At 52.5% G+C, this 15,482-nt stretch overlaps 1 protein-coding gene across 2 annotated transcripts in view; it reads left to right on the forward strand.

The window, feature by feature from the left end:
• The first annotated feature begins 3,335 nt into the window (after positions 1-3,335).
• The window catches only part of FADS2 (fatty acid desaturase 2), a 35,877-nt gene continuing 23,730 nt past the window's right edge, over positions 3,336-15,482 (forward strand). Inside the window, exons 1-4 of one of the 2 annotated variants that reach the window (XM_068555508.1) lie at positions 3,336-3,630; positions 12,907-13,017; positions 14,532-14,729; positions 14,851-14,952. In XM_068555508.1, the coding sequence (XP_068411609.1) occupies positions 3,424-3,630; positions 12,907-13,017; positions 14,532-14,729; positions 14,851-14,952 (618 nt within the window). In that variant the 5' untranslated portion in view covers positions 3,336-3,423. Of the gene's footprint in view, positions 3,631-3,947; positions 4,043-12,906; positions 13,018-14,531; positions 14,730-14,850; positions 14,953-15,482 lie in introns of those variants that run through there. The other variant, XM_068555510.1, reaches the window with a different exon arrangement.

Here is a 15,482-nt window from a genome sequence, read left to right on the forward strand (position 1 = left end):
AATGCAGGGGACTCGGGTTCAATCCCTGGTCTGGGAAGATCCCACATGCCATGGTGCAACTAAGCCCATGCACCGCAACTACTGAGCCCGTGCTCTAGAGCCCGCGAGCCACAACTACTGGGCCCATGTGCCACAACTACTGAAGCCCGCGTGCCTAGAGCCCATGCTCTGCAACAAGAGAAGCCACCACAATGAGAAGCCCACACACAGCAATAAAGACCCAATGCAGCCAAAAATAAATAAATAAATTTATTAAAAAGAAAAAAAGAATACTGGACAGTCAACACTCGTACAACCCTTGAACAAGCCACCATCTCTTTCCATGCGGTCCGCACTCCTCCCTAGATGCACCCTGACAGAGAGCAGGCAAGGGAACCCAGGGCCCCACGACGCCCTCACTCAGCAGGAAGCGGCCAGAGTTCATCGCCCCTTCTCCTCGCAAAAGGGCTTCCTGAATGTCTGACAGGGAATTAGGCAGTTAGGTAGATATGAGTAAGGTATTCAATAAGGCCAAGGAATTGGCCCTACACATAAAGAGAAGGGGGAGTGTGGTGCTCCAAGGACAATGGTGCTTCAAGGACAAAGGATGACCCTGCCTGAAAAAGTTTCAGAGGTATACCTACTGGACTCTTAATCGCCCTCCCCACCATGTTGAGATGGTTTTGAAATCCCTGAGCCCACCTGGGTGATGCCCACCTGGGCAATGGGACCTGTCCCAAATAAGGAAAGACATATGCCCTGTCCTACTCCCACCGTACAGAAGGAAGGTATGTGTGCCTCGATCAATCAGTAAACGAAAATTTCACCTTGGACCATTCCTTTGTTTTCTGGCTATAAAAACTGATCAATAGCATATGTGCGGGCTCGACTCTCCCAGACTACTAGGAATTCGGGCCGCAGTTCTGGCAGCGACCCTTTCCTCTAATAAATTCTATCTTCTTTACGTTCTGCTTTATGTCTGGAAATTCTTCTCCAACCTGCGTTCATACCTTGACACTTTCCCCACTCCAACATGTGGACTCTTTGAGATCCATCTCCAGGCCATAGTTGACTCATCCAGGCGTGGGTATTTGATCCAAGAAGGGCGTGCCAGTCAGAGTTCTTCCTTCTGTGTCTGAGTTTATACCTCGAGAGATTAGTAGGCCTACCTTCCAACGCAGCAAGCCATAAGACCTAAGACCCAGTAGTTTTCAGCTGTCTCTCCACCAGACCCTCGTTTGCAAGGAGAGAGAAAGAAGTGACATCAAGGAGGAACAGAGGAGGGAGAGACCTGGCAGCCTTCAAGATCCTGCATCTGCTGGTTCCTGAGCCCCTCCATCCCCACCTTCCTGTGGTCAGATTGTCCCACCTTTCCTTGAATTTACTGATTTATTTTAAAAATAAATCTATCTATTTATTTTTATTTTGGGCTGTGTTGGGTCTTCGTAGCTGTGAGCAGGCTTTCTCTAGTTGTGGCGAGTGGGGGCTACTCTTTGTTGCGGTGTGCGGGCTTCTTGTTGTGGTGTCTTCTCTTGTTGCGGAGCACGGGCTCTAGGCACGCGGGCTTCAGTAGTTGTGGCAAGTGGGCTTGATAGTTGTGGCTCGCGGGCTCTAGAGTGCAGGCTCGGTAGTTGTGGTGCACGGGCTTAGTTGCTCCGCCACATGTGGGATCCTCCCAGACCAGTGCTCGAACCCGTGTCCCCTGCATTGGCAGGCGGATTCTTAACCACTGTGCCACCAGGGAAGTCCCTCCTTGAGTTTAGTGAGGCAACAAACTCCTTTTTTCTGAGCCAATTTGAGTTTTGTCCCATGCAACCAGTAAGGCTTCCATCCCATTCTTCTTCCCTGGGAAGTGTGGAGCCCTACATCAAGGACACCCTACATCGAGGACACAGGACAAAAACTCAGGAATTAACCAAGCCCCCATAGCAACTGTTGCCATGGGCGCTCCTAATCTGAACCAGACAGCCCCCCTCCCCCATTCCATATTAGGCAAAATAATCACCGTGTAGTAACCTTGTAGCATCCTGACCAATCACCTGATGCCATCCTGCCAGCAGGAATTTTCTTTGTCTTGAGGCTATAGAAGTTGGCTACTAGCCCACAAAGGGGATCGTCTCTCCCTGGTCCATCAGGAAGTCGCCCGCTGTATTTGCAGCGCCCCTAACTCTGCTCTTTGCTCTCAATAAACTCACTCTTTTCTAAAATACTTCGTGTCTCGAAATTCTTCCAGCCCGCGCACGGACCACAACACTTTTGATATCCCCATCTTTATTTCCTGGAGTCTGTATAACATCACTGAACAATTAATCCTATGAGGTCCTGCATTGTTTCCATGGTACCTCTCCCAAATTGGCTGAGAGATTCCTGAGTTCAGGGCAAGAACCAAGTCCTGGAGTCCCCGCTCCCGTGGCCCGCCCCCCCTCCCCGCCCCCGCCGCTTCCCTCCACCATGGCGCCTAACACAGGAAAGCACATCAGAGGTTCCACAATTCTTTTCTAAGATCCACTGATTACAGGCCCTGGGCCAGCCGGAGGCCGGCTTCTTCCCCCAGGGAGGCTGCAGGAGGGCGCCAATGTGTATAGCACGGACAATGTGGATATACTGGAGTCCGGATTCCAGTCCGGGATAGGAGAGGGCGTCACCTAACCAGGCCAGTACCAGAGTGGAACTCGCCAGCCCGGCGGCTCGGCGCCGCCTGCGCGCCCGCCAGCCGGGCCCTGGGCCGGTCCCCACCGCAGAGCGCGCGGAGCGGCTGGGTCCTCTACGTGCCGGCATCAGGTGCAAACCCGGGAGCGCGGGCCGTGGGTGTGCGCGTAAGCGCCCGGAAAGCGCGGAACTCAGCCGCCGCCCCAGCTCGCCCGCCAAGCTACCCTGGGATATCCTTGGGTCCCCCCCCACCACAACCCCCCAGCTCGAGCGGGGGAGGGATGAGTTCGGACACGTAACCGACCTCCAGGCCCCTCTCGACTCCGCGTGGGGGGGCAGGCGGGGGAGCTGGGGACCGCTGTTCCAGCCCGCTGGCCTTCGAAAGATCCTCCTGGGCCAATGGCAGGCGGGGCGACGCGCCCGGATTGGTGCAGGCGCTCTGCTGATCACTGTGGAAACCCAGGCGGAGGGGAACGCGGGAGGATGCGAAGCCCCGGACGGGGGGAGCCAGCGGGGCGGGCAGAGGAGGCTTCGAGGCCCTGAGCTACCGAGGAGTTTTTACAATAGGCAAAAGTCCACTGCGGGCTGGCGGGCGGAGGGAGGGGCGGAGGGAGGGGACCGCTTGGGGGCACTGGGAAGCCTGGAGGGAAGGCAAGGATACTCCGGAGCGAAGGCGAGGCGGCTGGGGGAGGGGGGCGCGGTGGGGGGAGGAGTAGGAGAAGACAAAAGCCGAAAGCGAGGAGGGCCCGGGCCGCACACACCGCAGTGCACGGGGCAACCCTGTCGGCAGGCAGCATGGGGAAGGGGGGGAACCAGGGCGAGGGGGCCACCGAGCGCGAGGCGCCGATGCCTACCTTCCGCTGGGAGGAGATTCAGAAGCACAGCCTGCGCACGGACCAGTGGCTCGTCATCGACCGCAAGGTCTACAACATCACCGAGTGGTCACACCGGCACCCGGGGGGCCACCGGGTCATCGGGCACTACGCAGGGGAAGATGCTACGGTAAGGGTCTGGGGCCTCTCCCGCCACCTTTCTCTGCTGCAGGAGGGAGTCAGGAGTCATGGGTCCCAGGGCGCCAAACAAGACCTCCAGCGCCGAGTGGAGCTTGGGGCGTCCTGGAGGGAAGGAAAGAGTCTACTGCGCTCGTCCCCCGCCCCGAATCCTCGTCCTCTGGGACAGCTGGGCCAACGTGCTGTGGGGGTCGGATTTTGGAGCCCGGGAGGCAGATTCGAGCGGTGGAGAACCATGCAGGATCTACCGCGCGCACTGGGATCCTTGCGTCCGTTCCTTCCTCAGAGTTCAGCCGGAGCCTGGGACTCCGCAAAGAGGGCGCCGGGGCCCTGGAGCCTTGACGCCCCCAGCGTGGAAGATGGCCGCCCCTGGGCCCCGCGGAGAGGAGCGGGAGAGGAGCCAGGTGTGGGACTCCGCGCGCGTCCCCCACTCACCAGCCAGACTAGGGGGCGGGGAAGGAAAGCTCGTCCCCGGCCTAGGGCTCGCTCCTGCTGGAATTCCAGTCTCAGAAGGTCCGCAATGGCTGCCGCGGAGACACCGCCTGGTAGCTCCTGTTCCCACGCTCTCAGAGACTACCAGGACCCCCTCCCCCCCGCCCCCGCCCCCGCCCCCCTCCCCCGCAAGGGTCGGCCTTCTTGGGGGCCCCGGGTGGGAATTGGTGGAAAGAAAAAGCGCTGCTGGAGTTTGCAAAGCCCAGGTGGAGAGGGGCCTTGAGACGGGACGGTTTAGCAGCACTAGGCTAGCTTGGCAACAGGTCCAGCTGCGTTCGAGGTTACTCTGGGACTTCAACTCAATGGTCCTCTGTTCCCAAATCCGGCCAGGAATGCCCTCCCTCATCTTGCCCTCGGAAATGTAGTGGGACTCTGGGATCTTCCCGGAGCCGGGGCTGTCCATCTTACCCTCACCTTTGCACACCAAACCTGCAGCTCTGCGATGACACAGCACCCCACCACGCCCCCTACCCCCCAGCCCCAAATCCTTGCTTATTCTTCGGGTGCAGCTGGATCCGCTCCCCCCACCCCCACCCCGTGGACTCGAAGAACAGAGGCCGGGAGGGAAGGAAGGGGCCACTCTTGGTGGCAGTGAGCTGGAAGCAGAGAAGTTCTGGTGGCATGGAGAATTTGGGAAAGTGACTAGGGAGAGATCAGCTTGACATAGCTCATTCCACCTGGAGGTCTGGCATGCTGACCTGTTTGGGCTTTTGCTGCGCAAGCTGTATGGGGTCGTCAGTTGGTGGAACTCTAGATCTCCCTACCTCTTCTATCTAATTGGGACAGACAGAGTCAAGTGTTGGGGGGCAGATCGGGCAGCTATAATGTAAGCTGTTGCTTGGCTCGCTGCTTTGGCGAGCAGAGGGTCAGCAATAGCGCCTATAGCTTTTGGCCCGATCCCGTTTTACCTGCTTGTGAACTCGCCTTGAGCCCTTGGGGCTGTGATACCGATTGTAACTTAGGTGGGTATAAGATTTTCAAGCACCATCAGTGTATTATCTCACTGGGACCTTCCCACAGCCCTGTGAGGAGGTGGGGTAAGAGTGATTCCCAAGTAAAGACCTGACTCCTGGTTTGGGATCTTTCATAGGTGAATTCTGAAGGTTCCTGTCCTGTTTGAGCCTTCACCAGAATGTTTCCTAGAAAGAAAAGTCAAATCCAATGCATTGGTCTGTTTATTCCGTAGTGTTAAATAAATATATTTTCTTTTGCGGCAAGGCATTTCATAAACTGTAAGCACTAGGTAAATGCAATGGAGTTTTCTTGTTACCGAGTCTAAGCTCACATTGCTCATCGCACGACAGGCCAATAATCGAGAGACGAGTTGCTGGGGCAAGGAATAACAACTTTATTCGGAAAGCCAGCAAACTGAGAAGATGGTGGGCTCGTGCCCAAAGAACCATCTTGCCTGAGTTAGAATTCAGGCTCCTTTTATACTAAAAGGGGAGGGAGTAAAGTCAAACATTTCCTGGTTCCCGGCAGCCTCTAGAGGGAATGTATGTGTTAATTTCTTACTCCCGGTAGTCATTCACAGGTGGGCCTGGTCAGGATGTTTACTGTGAGCTAAACAAAGGTATTTTAGCTTAATGTTCATTACCTGAGAAGCAGGGTTCCCAGAGATGGGCCATTATGTATAATTTAAGCTTATAGGCAACATCCCTTTAGTGATTAACTTGTAATAGAATGCAAAAGGTTCTTCCGTATTAACATTATCAGGTAAGTGAGCGGAAGAGTCAGGATTATGTAACAGCTAGAATGTAAAGTAAACAAAGAGGAATTTGGAGGAAAATTTTTAAAATCCATGCCAGCTCTATTTGGTGTAGCAAGATATAAGACAATCCCTATGCCCGGAGCTTACTGCCTTCCGAGATAAAACTTTGGGGGCATGAAATGCACTAATCTAGTTGAATAATGGTGGACTGAGCAACTGGATATTTTCTCTCTCTCTCTCTCTCTCTCTCCCTCACCCTCTTTCTCTATTTTCTGGGACCAGGTTGGAAAAAGGCCACAGGAAGTCTGGGGTCTCTGGGCAGGGGACTTGAGAGGGGCAGGAACAGGCTAGGAATGGAGAGACTCCGTCTCTTTATTTTTGGGCTGTTGAGCAGGTGGCTTTCCCCTTGGGGCATGGACTTCTTCTTCAGATCTGGGGGAGTGAGTATTTATGGTCATGTGAAATTTGGGAAGGACTGATCAGCAGATAGAGGTCAGATTCCAGGGAGCACTTGAATGCACTGTTAGGAGCCAATCTCGATGCAGTAGTATCCTCACCAGAGGCTGACAGTCAAGGAAGCCAGATAATCTGGGGCCTCAATAGGGGATTTTCCTGTTACTGAAGAAAAGAAGACCTCAGAAGTCAGGACGGCCTCCTCCCCAGAAGGATGGCTTAGTGAAGGGTAAGGCCAATTGTCATGTGGTCCTTCTCCCTGCAAGAATAAAAAATGAAACTAAATTTTTACAGCTCACAAAGCACATTTGTACGGATCACATTTAGTGTTTCGATCAGCCCTGTAGGGAGTAGCTCCCTTGGGTTTGAACACCTTGCTCTCTTCGCAGCACTCAGACCTCAACTCAGGATCTACCAACACAGAGACCTCCCAGCCCCCCTTCCCTTCCCTCCTCCTCTCCTTCCTTCCTATTTACACCTTGGGTTTCTTCCCCTCTGGTCCTCTGGCACTTCCCCGGTCTTTGCCTTGCTGTGGGCAAAGGGAGCCCTCGCCTGGGTCCCAGGGGTGTCTCTCCTCTTTCAGGGCGGAGTCCCACCACTGCAGAACTTTTTTTTCTGTTTTTCAATTGAAGTATAGTTAATTTACAATGTTGTGTTAGTTTCAAGTGTATAGCAAAGCGATTCAGTTATATACAGAGTTATGAAAGTTATAAAAGTTCCCCAGAACTTTTCCTCTCTAACAAAGACTCATCACACATTTATTCCAGTGTCTCTGTGGTTCCGAGCTGGCCCTGGGCACAAAGATGAAAAACTCACAGATAGTGAGTGCATCTGCTGGATTTGCTTCTCTCCTTTCAAACTGGGACTTGAATCTGGACCCTCTGCCTCTAGGCACCAGCTCCCCCACCTCTGCCCCCCTCGTCTCGGTGACTTTTTTTGCCCTGTCTGCATCGGTCGCCTCTTGGAACCCAGGGAAGGCGAGAAGAGATCAGGATTCATTCCATCTTTTAACTTGCTCCTATGCCGTTCTTGGGAAAAGGCAACAGGTTGAAAATGGAATGAATCTCTGGCCTCCTTAGGGCAGGAGGGTAGAGGTATTGAGAGGCAGAGGACCTGGGTTCGAGTCCCAGCTTTAGGAATTCTAGGCAAGGTACTTAACCCTGAACTTCACTTTCCAGATCTAGGAAATGGGAAGGTTATTATCAGGCTCAAATTGGCTGTGGATGAGATCATTCTTTAAACTTCAGAACACTCGGCAGGTATGGGGGAACATTACCGTGGAACCCTTAGCCTCCTGAGCACATGTGTGCATGTTCCCAGCTCGCACAGTAGGGGGTTCAGTAAACAGGAAAAGAACAAGCGTGAAGCAGAGGAACCTTGGTGACCTCCTTTTTGCCAAAGGTAAAAGGCATTTACCTGAAATCCCTCCTGTGGTTGTGCCTGGAGGGCAGCCCCACCCCCTCAGCTAGATCCTGGTAGGAGCAGTCGACTTCCTGCTACCTGCAGCCTCCGGAAGACCCCATACCGAGCCCCAGCCTCCCTGGTATCTTTGGCAGCTTATCGAGGTTTGTTTCCTTGCTGTCATCCCTTCATGCCCAGGCTGCCTGTGCCTGGCATCAGCAGGGAGGCTCTCGCCAAGGGCCCTTTGGCCACAGAGCACGACCCTCCCCCCCCCCCCATCGCTTCTTTCCCTTGGAGGGGACATCCTGCCCACATCTCTCCGCCATGGAAAGGAAGTTAGCGTCCCTGGTTAGCATCCCTGTTTCCAGCTGAGAACGTAGGGTCCCTCCTCTGCTTCTCCCTCTCTAACCCCGTGCCCCACAGAGTCTTGGTTCCCAGGGCTGCTGCTGGCAGCATTGTCTGCCCTGAGTTTGCTTCTCCTGCGCTTCCCGAGTCCCTGGCCATGTGCCCGGATGTGGGAAGCTGGATTAGAGATTCACCTTGCTCTGCAGAGAAGGTGGACACAGCCAGAAACGAGACGTGACGCCTGATGCTCAGTGTACGAGGAGCTGTGAGTTCTGTTCAGCGCCTGGGAGCCGGGCAGGGAGGACGTGTTCATGCAGAAGGGGCTGGCGTGGGAGCCGGGCGATGGCGGAAGCAGGAACTGATGAAGGTCTTGCATTTGAGAATTCGGGTGTTCTGTCCCTCCATCCTCAGCCTGACCTCCCAAGAACCCAACATGCACACCTACCCTCCTGGGGACGGACCTGCCCCCGCTGGAACTGTTGGCTACTCCCTCCCCTTTACTTGTGTCCCCAGCCTTCTTCCTGGAATGTCTTTGCCTCCAATCTCCCTGTCGGACGAGGATAGAGCCTGCTTCCAATTCTTGTTCCAAAGTCAACGTTTGGATTGGCCGTGTCCTGCCTTGCCCCTTGTCCTGCCTTGTGCCAGCCAGACACTTTAACTTTTGGGAACCCGCTGCAAGTTTGTGCGGCACATCTGTGACCCTTGCAAGGGGGAGACACAACAAGTGATCAACTCTCAGGAGGAGGAAGCTCATTTTGATCGAGGCCTTTGTATGAACAGCAGAAAAGTCTAGAGTTAGGCGCACCTGGAGTGTGACCTGTGGGCAAGTAGTTTCACCTCCATCAGCCTCCTTTCTCACCTCGAAAATAGGACCTGCCTCACAGAGTTTGGTAAGGATTTGTGGGTTATGTACACAAAGCCCATGGCTCAGTGGCTGACCTGTGTAATCTCAGCCACTGAGAAGGTGAAGATGTTCCAGAAGCACAAGCCGGGTTGTGCAAAATGGCCGAAGAGTGGAAAATTTTCTGGGCTGAGAGGGTGCACAGCTGTGGGGGTCCTGTGAGCGAGCCTCTCCTAGGTATCGTTGTTGGCCCTGGGGTTATTGCAACAAACGAGACAGGCTCGGCCCTTTAGTGGAGCTTATATTCTAGTTGGGGAAACAGGCAATAAAGAAGTGAGCACATAATATAGCTTGTAGTTTTGATAACTGTTAAAACAGGGTGATGTCCCAGAAAGCGTGAGGCTGGAGGGTGGCTCTTTCAGATAGGGTGGTAGGTTGGGACGAGCCAGCCCCGGGACGCTGAGGGGGCAGGGCTCCAGGCAGAAGGAAGAGCCAGAGGCCCCGTGTGGAAACCAGCTTGGTGGGTTCAAGTGTGGTTTCCACCAGGTCTGCTCGGAAGGCTGCTGGATCTACCATGGACAATGAGATAATTGAACAGCGCTCGGCTTTCTAAACCTGTGTGAGGCTTGTGGGGATGCGGTCCCTGGATCGGGTGAACCTGGATTTGACCCTGACTCTGCCACTTGGGTGTCAGCTTCCTGGGCTCCAGGGCCTTCATCTGTAAAGTGGGGCTTTGAGGCATCAGGGAGGTAACAGAGACAACTTTCCTGGCTCCCCACGTGGCACGTGGCCCTTCCTCTCCCTTGGCCTCAGGGAGATGAGGCCACCCAAGGGCCCTCTGGAACTGACCCAGGGGCGGCCCTAGTCAGGACAGGAGTCCGCTCCAGCAGGTTCCTCAGCCCAGGCAGAGGCCTGGAGGTGTGACCTGGACCTGGTGGGGGGCAGCGGGCGCTGGAGGAGAGGTGATGCGCTTGCAGGCTGTCTGTCTCCCAGTGAAGAGTAGAGATTGTTTCGTTATTTATTATCAGCCGTTGCTCCTCAGGAAACTACCTTACCAAGAACGTCCCCTTCGTTTCTCAAAAGCCGTGGTGTCATGTGAGGTGGACCAAGGAAGGGGCCTTTTTCGGCTCTGACTTTGGAAGGCAGCTGTGCTCACTGCCATACCACCAATGCCTGGGCCCTGACTTTGGAAGTTCCTGGTAGGCCCTTTCCCAGGGCCTTTGAACACTGGAGCTGGGAGGGTCCTCCCTTGCAGAGGAGACGGAGGCTGGGGGCGTGGGTAGCAGCTGGCCCAGAGTGGACCCCAGGCTCCTCGTTGCCCACTCAGGGGCCCTGGAATAGCAGCCCATCTCTCCTCTGAAGATACACTTGCTCTGATCCTCTGCTACCATCCCTTTCTGTTCAGTGAGGGGGGTGCAGACATTTTTAAAAGACTCTGGGCACAGTTTTCCTCTGCACAAAGCGTCGCTTTGTAAGTCTGTTCTAGACACAAATAGAACAAAGACCAGGCAAAAGGGCTTGATGCCAAGGAATGGGAGAAGACTGGCAATTACCACTGTGAGATACTTTGGCAGGGGGGTGGGGTGGGGGGAGGGGGAGGCTGAGCACATTTTTAAAAAATAAATTTATTTACTTTATTTTATTTTTGGCTGCGTTGGGTCTTCGTTGCTGCCCACGGGCTTTCTCTAGTTGCGGTGAGTGGGGCCTATTCTTTGTTGCGGTGCGCGGGCTTCTCACTGCGGTGGCTTCTCTTGTTGCGGAGCACGGGCTCTAGGCACGCAGGCTTCAGTAGTTGGGGCTCGTGGGCTCTCGAGCGCAGGCTCAGTAGCTGTGGCTCACGGGCCCAGTTGCTCCGCGGCATGTGGGATCTTCCCGGACCAGGGCTCGAACCCGTGTCCCCTGCATTGGCAGGCGGATTCTTAACCACTGCGCCACCAGGGAAGCCCTGAGCACATTTTTATGAGTTGTCAGCATCTTCCTCATTCTTTCCTCTTTTTAAAAAAATTTTGAAAATTTCCCAACATACAGAAATTTGAAAGAATCAAACACCTGTATATCCTCAACCAAGATTCACTAATCCCAACATTTTTGCCACATTTATATTCCTCTTTATGCATATATTCATTGTCTTTTGCCAAATCCTATGAAAATAAACTGCATCATTATGCCATTTCACCATCTTCTCCTAATAGGGACATTCTCTAACATAATCACAATACCTTAGTTACATTTAAGAAAATTAATAGTGATTCTTTTTTTTAACTTATTTATTTTAAAATTTTATTTATTTATTTTTGGCTGTGCTGGGTCTTCGTTGCTGTGCGCGGGCTTTCTCTAGTTGCGGCGAGCGGGGGCTACTCTTCGTTGCGGTGTGCGGGCTTCTCATTGCGGTGGCTTCTCTTGATGCAGAGCATGGGTTGTAGGCGTGCGGGCTTCGGCAGTTGCGGCTTGCGGGCTCCGGCAGTTGTGGCTTGTGGGCTCTAGAGCGCAGGCTCAGTAGTTGTGGCGCACGGGCTTAGTTGCTGCGTGGCATGTGGGGTCTTCCTGGACCAGGGCTCGAACCGTGTCCCCTGCATTGGCAGGCGGTTTCTTAACCACTGCACCACCAGGGAAGTCCCAATAGTGATTCTTTAATATGATCAGATATCCTGTCTATATCCAAAATCTCTCATTCAACACCAAAATGTCTTGGATAACTGCTGGGTTCCCCACCCTCCAGTGGGAGCCTTTCGAATCAAACATTGCAGTTTTTATAAGCTTTTGTTATATCTTTTTCTGTCTCTTTTAATCTAGGACCCCTCCCCCAACACACACACACACACACACACACACACACACACATGCACCCTCACTTTTTTCCCCCACTACATTGATTTTTCTGATTGTTTCTCATGGTGTCATGCGACTTGTTCCTCTCTCCTAGTAGTCTCAAGACTTGTTTTTAAAAAACTTTTTTTAATTGAAATATAGTTGACGTACAATATTATGTGAGTTTCACCTTGAAGCTTGGTTTGATGCAAGGTGAACATTGTTTATCACTGCGACATCATATTGTGTCCCATGGGGGGAGGGTCTATGGTCAGCACATCTAATGGAGATGCCATATTTGTTTTATCTAATTTACATAGCATGTACAGAAAAAAAAAAATGGAAAACAAAATCCTGAAATATTAGCAATGGTGGTCACTCTCTGGGTGGTATTTATTTTCCTCTTTATTCTTCTGTACATTTTCTAAATTTGCCAAAACTATGCACATTACTTTATAATTGGAAAAAAAAAGATTAAAAGGCACAATCTTAATTTTTAAATTTTTTAAAAGCAATACAGCAATGTTAGAGAAAGTTTGGAAAAACTAAGACAAAGCAAGGCATAATGCCACCACCTTAACACATAACAGTTTAGAGTTCTACATTAAAAAGTTTTCATAATCTACATAATTATTTTCATACCGTTTCAAAATATGAAAAAGCTCCCCTCACCCCTCCAGAAATGCGTTTTACGGAATTCTGCATTTGTTTCCGGTTTAACACGATCTAAGCACCTTTCGCATGCTTGCGGTAGGCTTCAGGCTTGTTCTTTCTGTTGATAGGCGTGTGCACCACGTGGTGGGTGGTGCGGTTCGCCGGAAATCAGGCAGCCCACGGGGCAGGAGCAGCTCGAGGAGAATCGGGTTCCCGGCTGTGCCCCGCCCGGTGCCCGCGCGGTGTATCCCTGCAGGGGCGCGTTTTCGTGACTCACCCAGCGGCAGACCGCACGTCTCTTCGGTTTTTGTAAACACCCATGGCGAGTTCCGCGGCCCCTCATCAGGGCAGAGCCCGAAGTGACACCTGCACTGGAATTGGGCACTTAGGGACCTGCCGGAATGAGGCTGAGAGAGCATTTGGGATCGGATCGTTGCGGCCCCGTTCGGTGTCCTGGTGTCCTAGTGGGACAGAGCTTCTGCTGGCGAGCCCTGTCTTGCCTGGGGCGGAGGTACTGGCCGAGGTCGGGGTCTCCCACTCACCACCTGTCCCCTGCTCCCCAGGATGTCTTCCTGGCCTTCCATCGCAACCTTGATTTCGTGCGCAAGTTCATGAAGCCCCTGCTGATCGGCGAGCTGGCCCCTGAGGAGCCCAGCCAGGACCACAGCAAGAATGTGAGTCGGGCCTCACAAGGAAGAAGGGGAGGGTTTGTGGGGGGAGGGGGTCTCGCCCCAAGAAGGAGAGTGCAGGGCGTGGGGCAGAGGAGCCTTTATGCCAGTCCAGGGGGAGCCACTGCTCATCACCTAGGGTCAGGGAGGACTCAGAGCCTCCGATGGCCCTGGTGAGCCCCCCTCCTCCTGCTGCCAGCCTGGGCTGGCCCTCGCCTTGGAGTAATTCATTCCCAGCTTCTCCACCTCTGGGGCTTCAGCGGTGCCAGGCTGGGCACAGGGTCTTTCCCTCTTGCCCAGCCCCCTGCCCTTGTATCTGGCCTTTCTTCCCCCTCCTGCCCTGCCCCTGCCTCCTAGCTTCCCTCTTTGTCCCAGTGATGCCCTCCTTTCCCCAGAGCCACCCTTGACTCTGCCTCCATCTCCCTGACCCCACATGCCCAGTGCCCACCCAGCCCTCTCTTGCCTGATAGAGTGTCCGGAACAAGTGGTGCGTGTCAGGTAGTGGAAAAGTAAGCTTTTTAAAAAAAAAAATTGTTGTGAGACTTCCCTGATGGTGCAGTGGTTAAGACTCCACACACCCAACGCAGGGGGCCCGGGTTCAATCCCTGGTCAGGGAACTAGATCCCGCGTGCCGCACCGAAGATCCTGCACGCAGCCAAATAAATAAATAACTAAATGTTTGTTTTAAAAAAGAAAAGAAAACATTTGCTATAAACCTTGTATTTTTAAAAATTGTTGTAAAATAGATACAACATAAAATTTACCATTTTAACTTTTTTTTTTTTTTTTTTTTTTTTGGCCACACTGGGCAGCTTGCGGGGATCTGAGTTTCCCAGCCAGCGATTGAATCCAGGCCCTCCGCAGACCCTTCCCCATTTTAACTAATTTTAAGCGCACAGTTAAGTGGCTTTGAGTACATTCACGTTGTTATGCGACCATCACCACCACCCATCTCTAGAACTTTCATCACCCCAGACTGACATTCTGCCCCCATTAAACGTTAACTACCCATCTGTCCCTCCCCCCAGCCCCTGGTAAACACTGTTCTTTCTATTGATGAATTTGCCCAGTCTAGGTACCTCATATAAGGGGACTCATAAGTATTTGTCTTTTCGTGTCTGGCTTAATTTCACTTATCTTAATGTCTTCAGGGTTCGTTCATTAGTAGCATGTGTCAGAATTTTCTTCCTTTTGAAGGCTGTATATTCCACTGTATGTATAGACCACCTTTTGTTTAGTCATCCATCCATCAATGGAATTTGGGTTGTTTCCACCTTTTGCCTATTTTGAATAATGCTCCTGTGTAAAATGCAAGCTTTTGAGTTAAGTCCTTTCTCTGCCACTGAACTGGCTGTGGACAAACACATAGTCCCAGGGCTGTGCCAGGCTCAGGCAGGTATGCGGTGACGGCAGCTGTTGCAGTGACCTGCGGCCGGGCTCCTGTGGAGCTTAGGTGTGTCGATTGGTGCCCTCTGGAGCAGCTGGGAGGCTGACTCCTTCCCGGTGCTCTGGCTCAACAGTCCCAGATCACTGAGGACTTCCGGGCCCTGAGGAAGACCGCGGAGGACATGAACCTGTTCAAGAGCAACCACCTGTTCTTCCTTCTCTACCTGGCCCACATCATCATCATGGAGAGCATCGCCTGGTTCACCATCTTTTACTTTGGCAACGGCTGGATTGCAACCGTCATTACGGCCTTCATCCTTGCTACCTCTCAGGTGAGGCGTGACACTCTCACCTGTCACTCAAAGCCCCCGCCCCCTGACTCCCCCAGCTGGCAGAGGCCTGGTGCCTTGGTGCCAACGCTGGGAAAGCATCCGTGGCCCTCTCTCCCCCCAGGCCCAAGCTGGATGGCTGCAACACGATTACGGCCACCTCTCTGTTTACAAGAAGTCCACGTGGAACCACATAGCCCACAAGTTCATGATTGGTCACTTAAAGGTAAATGTCAGCCGCCCTGGGCATCTGTCCTATCAGTTAGTGGTTGGTGTAGCACCATCTCACTTCACTCAGACCAGGCCCACTGTCAGGTCAGTGTCCCGGCTGACCTGCAGGACCTGCCAACCCTCCACTTCTCTGAACTTCCAAGCCCTGTCTCCTAACCACATTAGACATGCAAAACCAGTGTCCTAGTTCTAAAAACAAGCGCTTGCTTCTTAGTTGATTATGTTACCTAAGGACTTACTAATAAATTCCTTTCAGTTTGGGGCCGGTAAATAAGCAGTCTCTCTCTTTTTTAAAATTCTTTTATTGAAGTATAGTTGGTTTACAATGTTGTGTTAATTTCTGCTGTACAACAAAGTGATTCAGTTATACGTATGTATACATTCTTATATATACATTCTTTTTCATATTCTTTTCCATTATGAGTATTGAGTATAGTTCCCTGTGCTACACAGTAGGACTTTGTTGTTTATTCATTCTATATAGAATGGTTTGCATCTGAAGAAGCAGTCTCTCTTGATAAATCG

This window comes from Eschrichtius robustus, chromosome 11 (genome assembly GCF_028021215.1).
Source record: "Eschrichtius robustus isolate mEscRob2 chromosome 11, mEscRob2.pri, whole genome shotgun sequence".
Lineage (NCBI taxonomy): Eukaryota > Metazoa > Chordata > Mammalia > Artiodactyla > Eschrichtiidae > Eschrichtius > Eschrichtius robustus.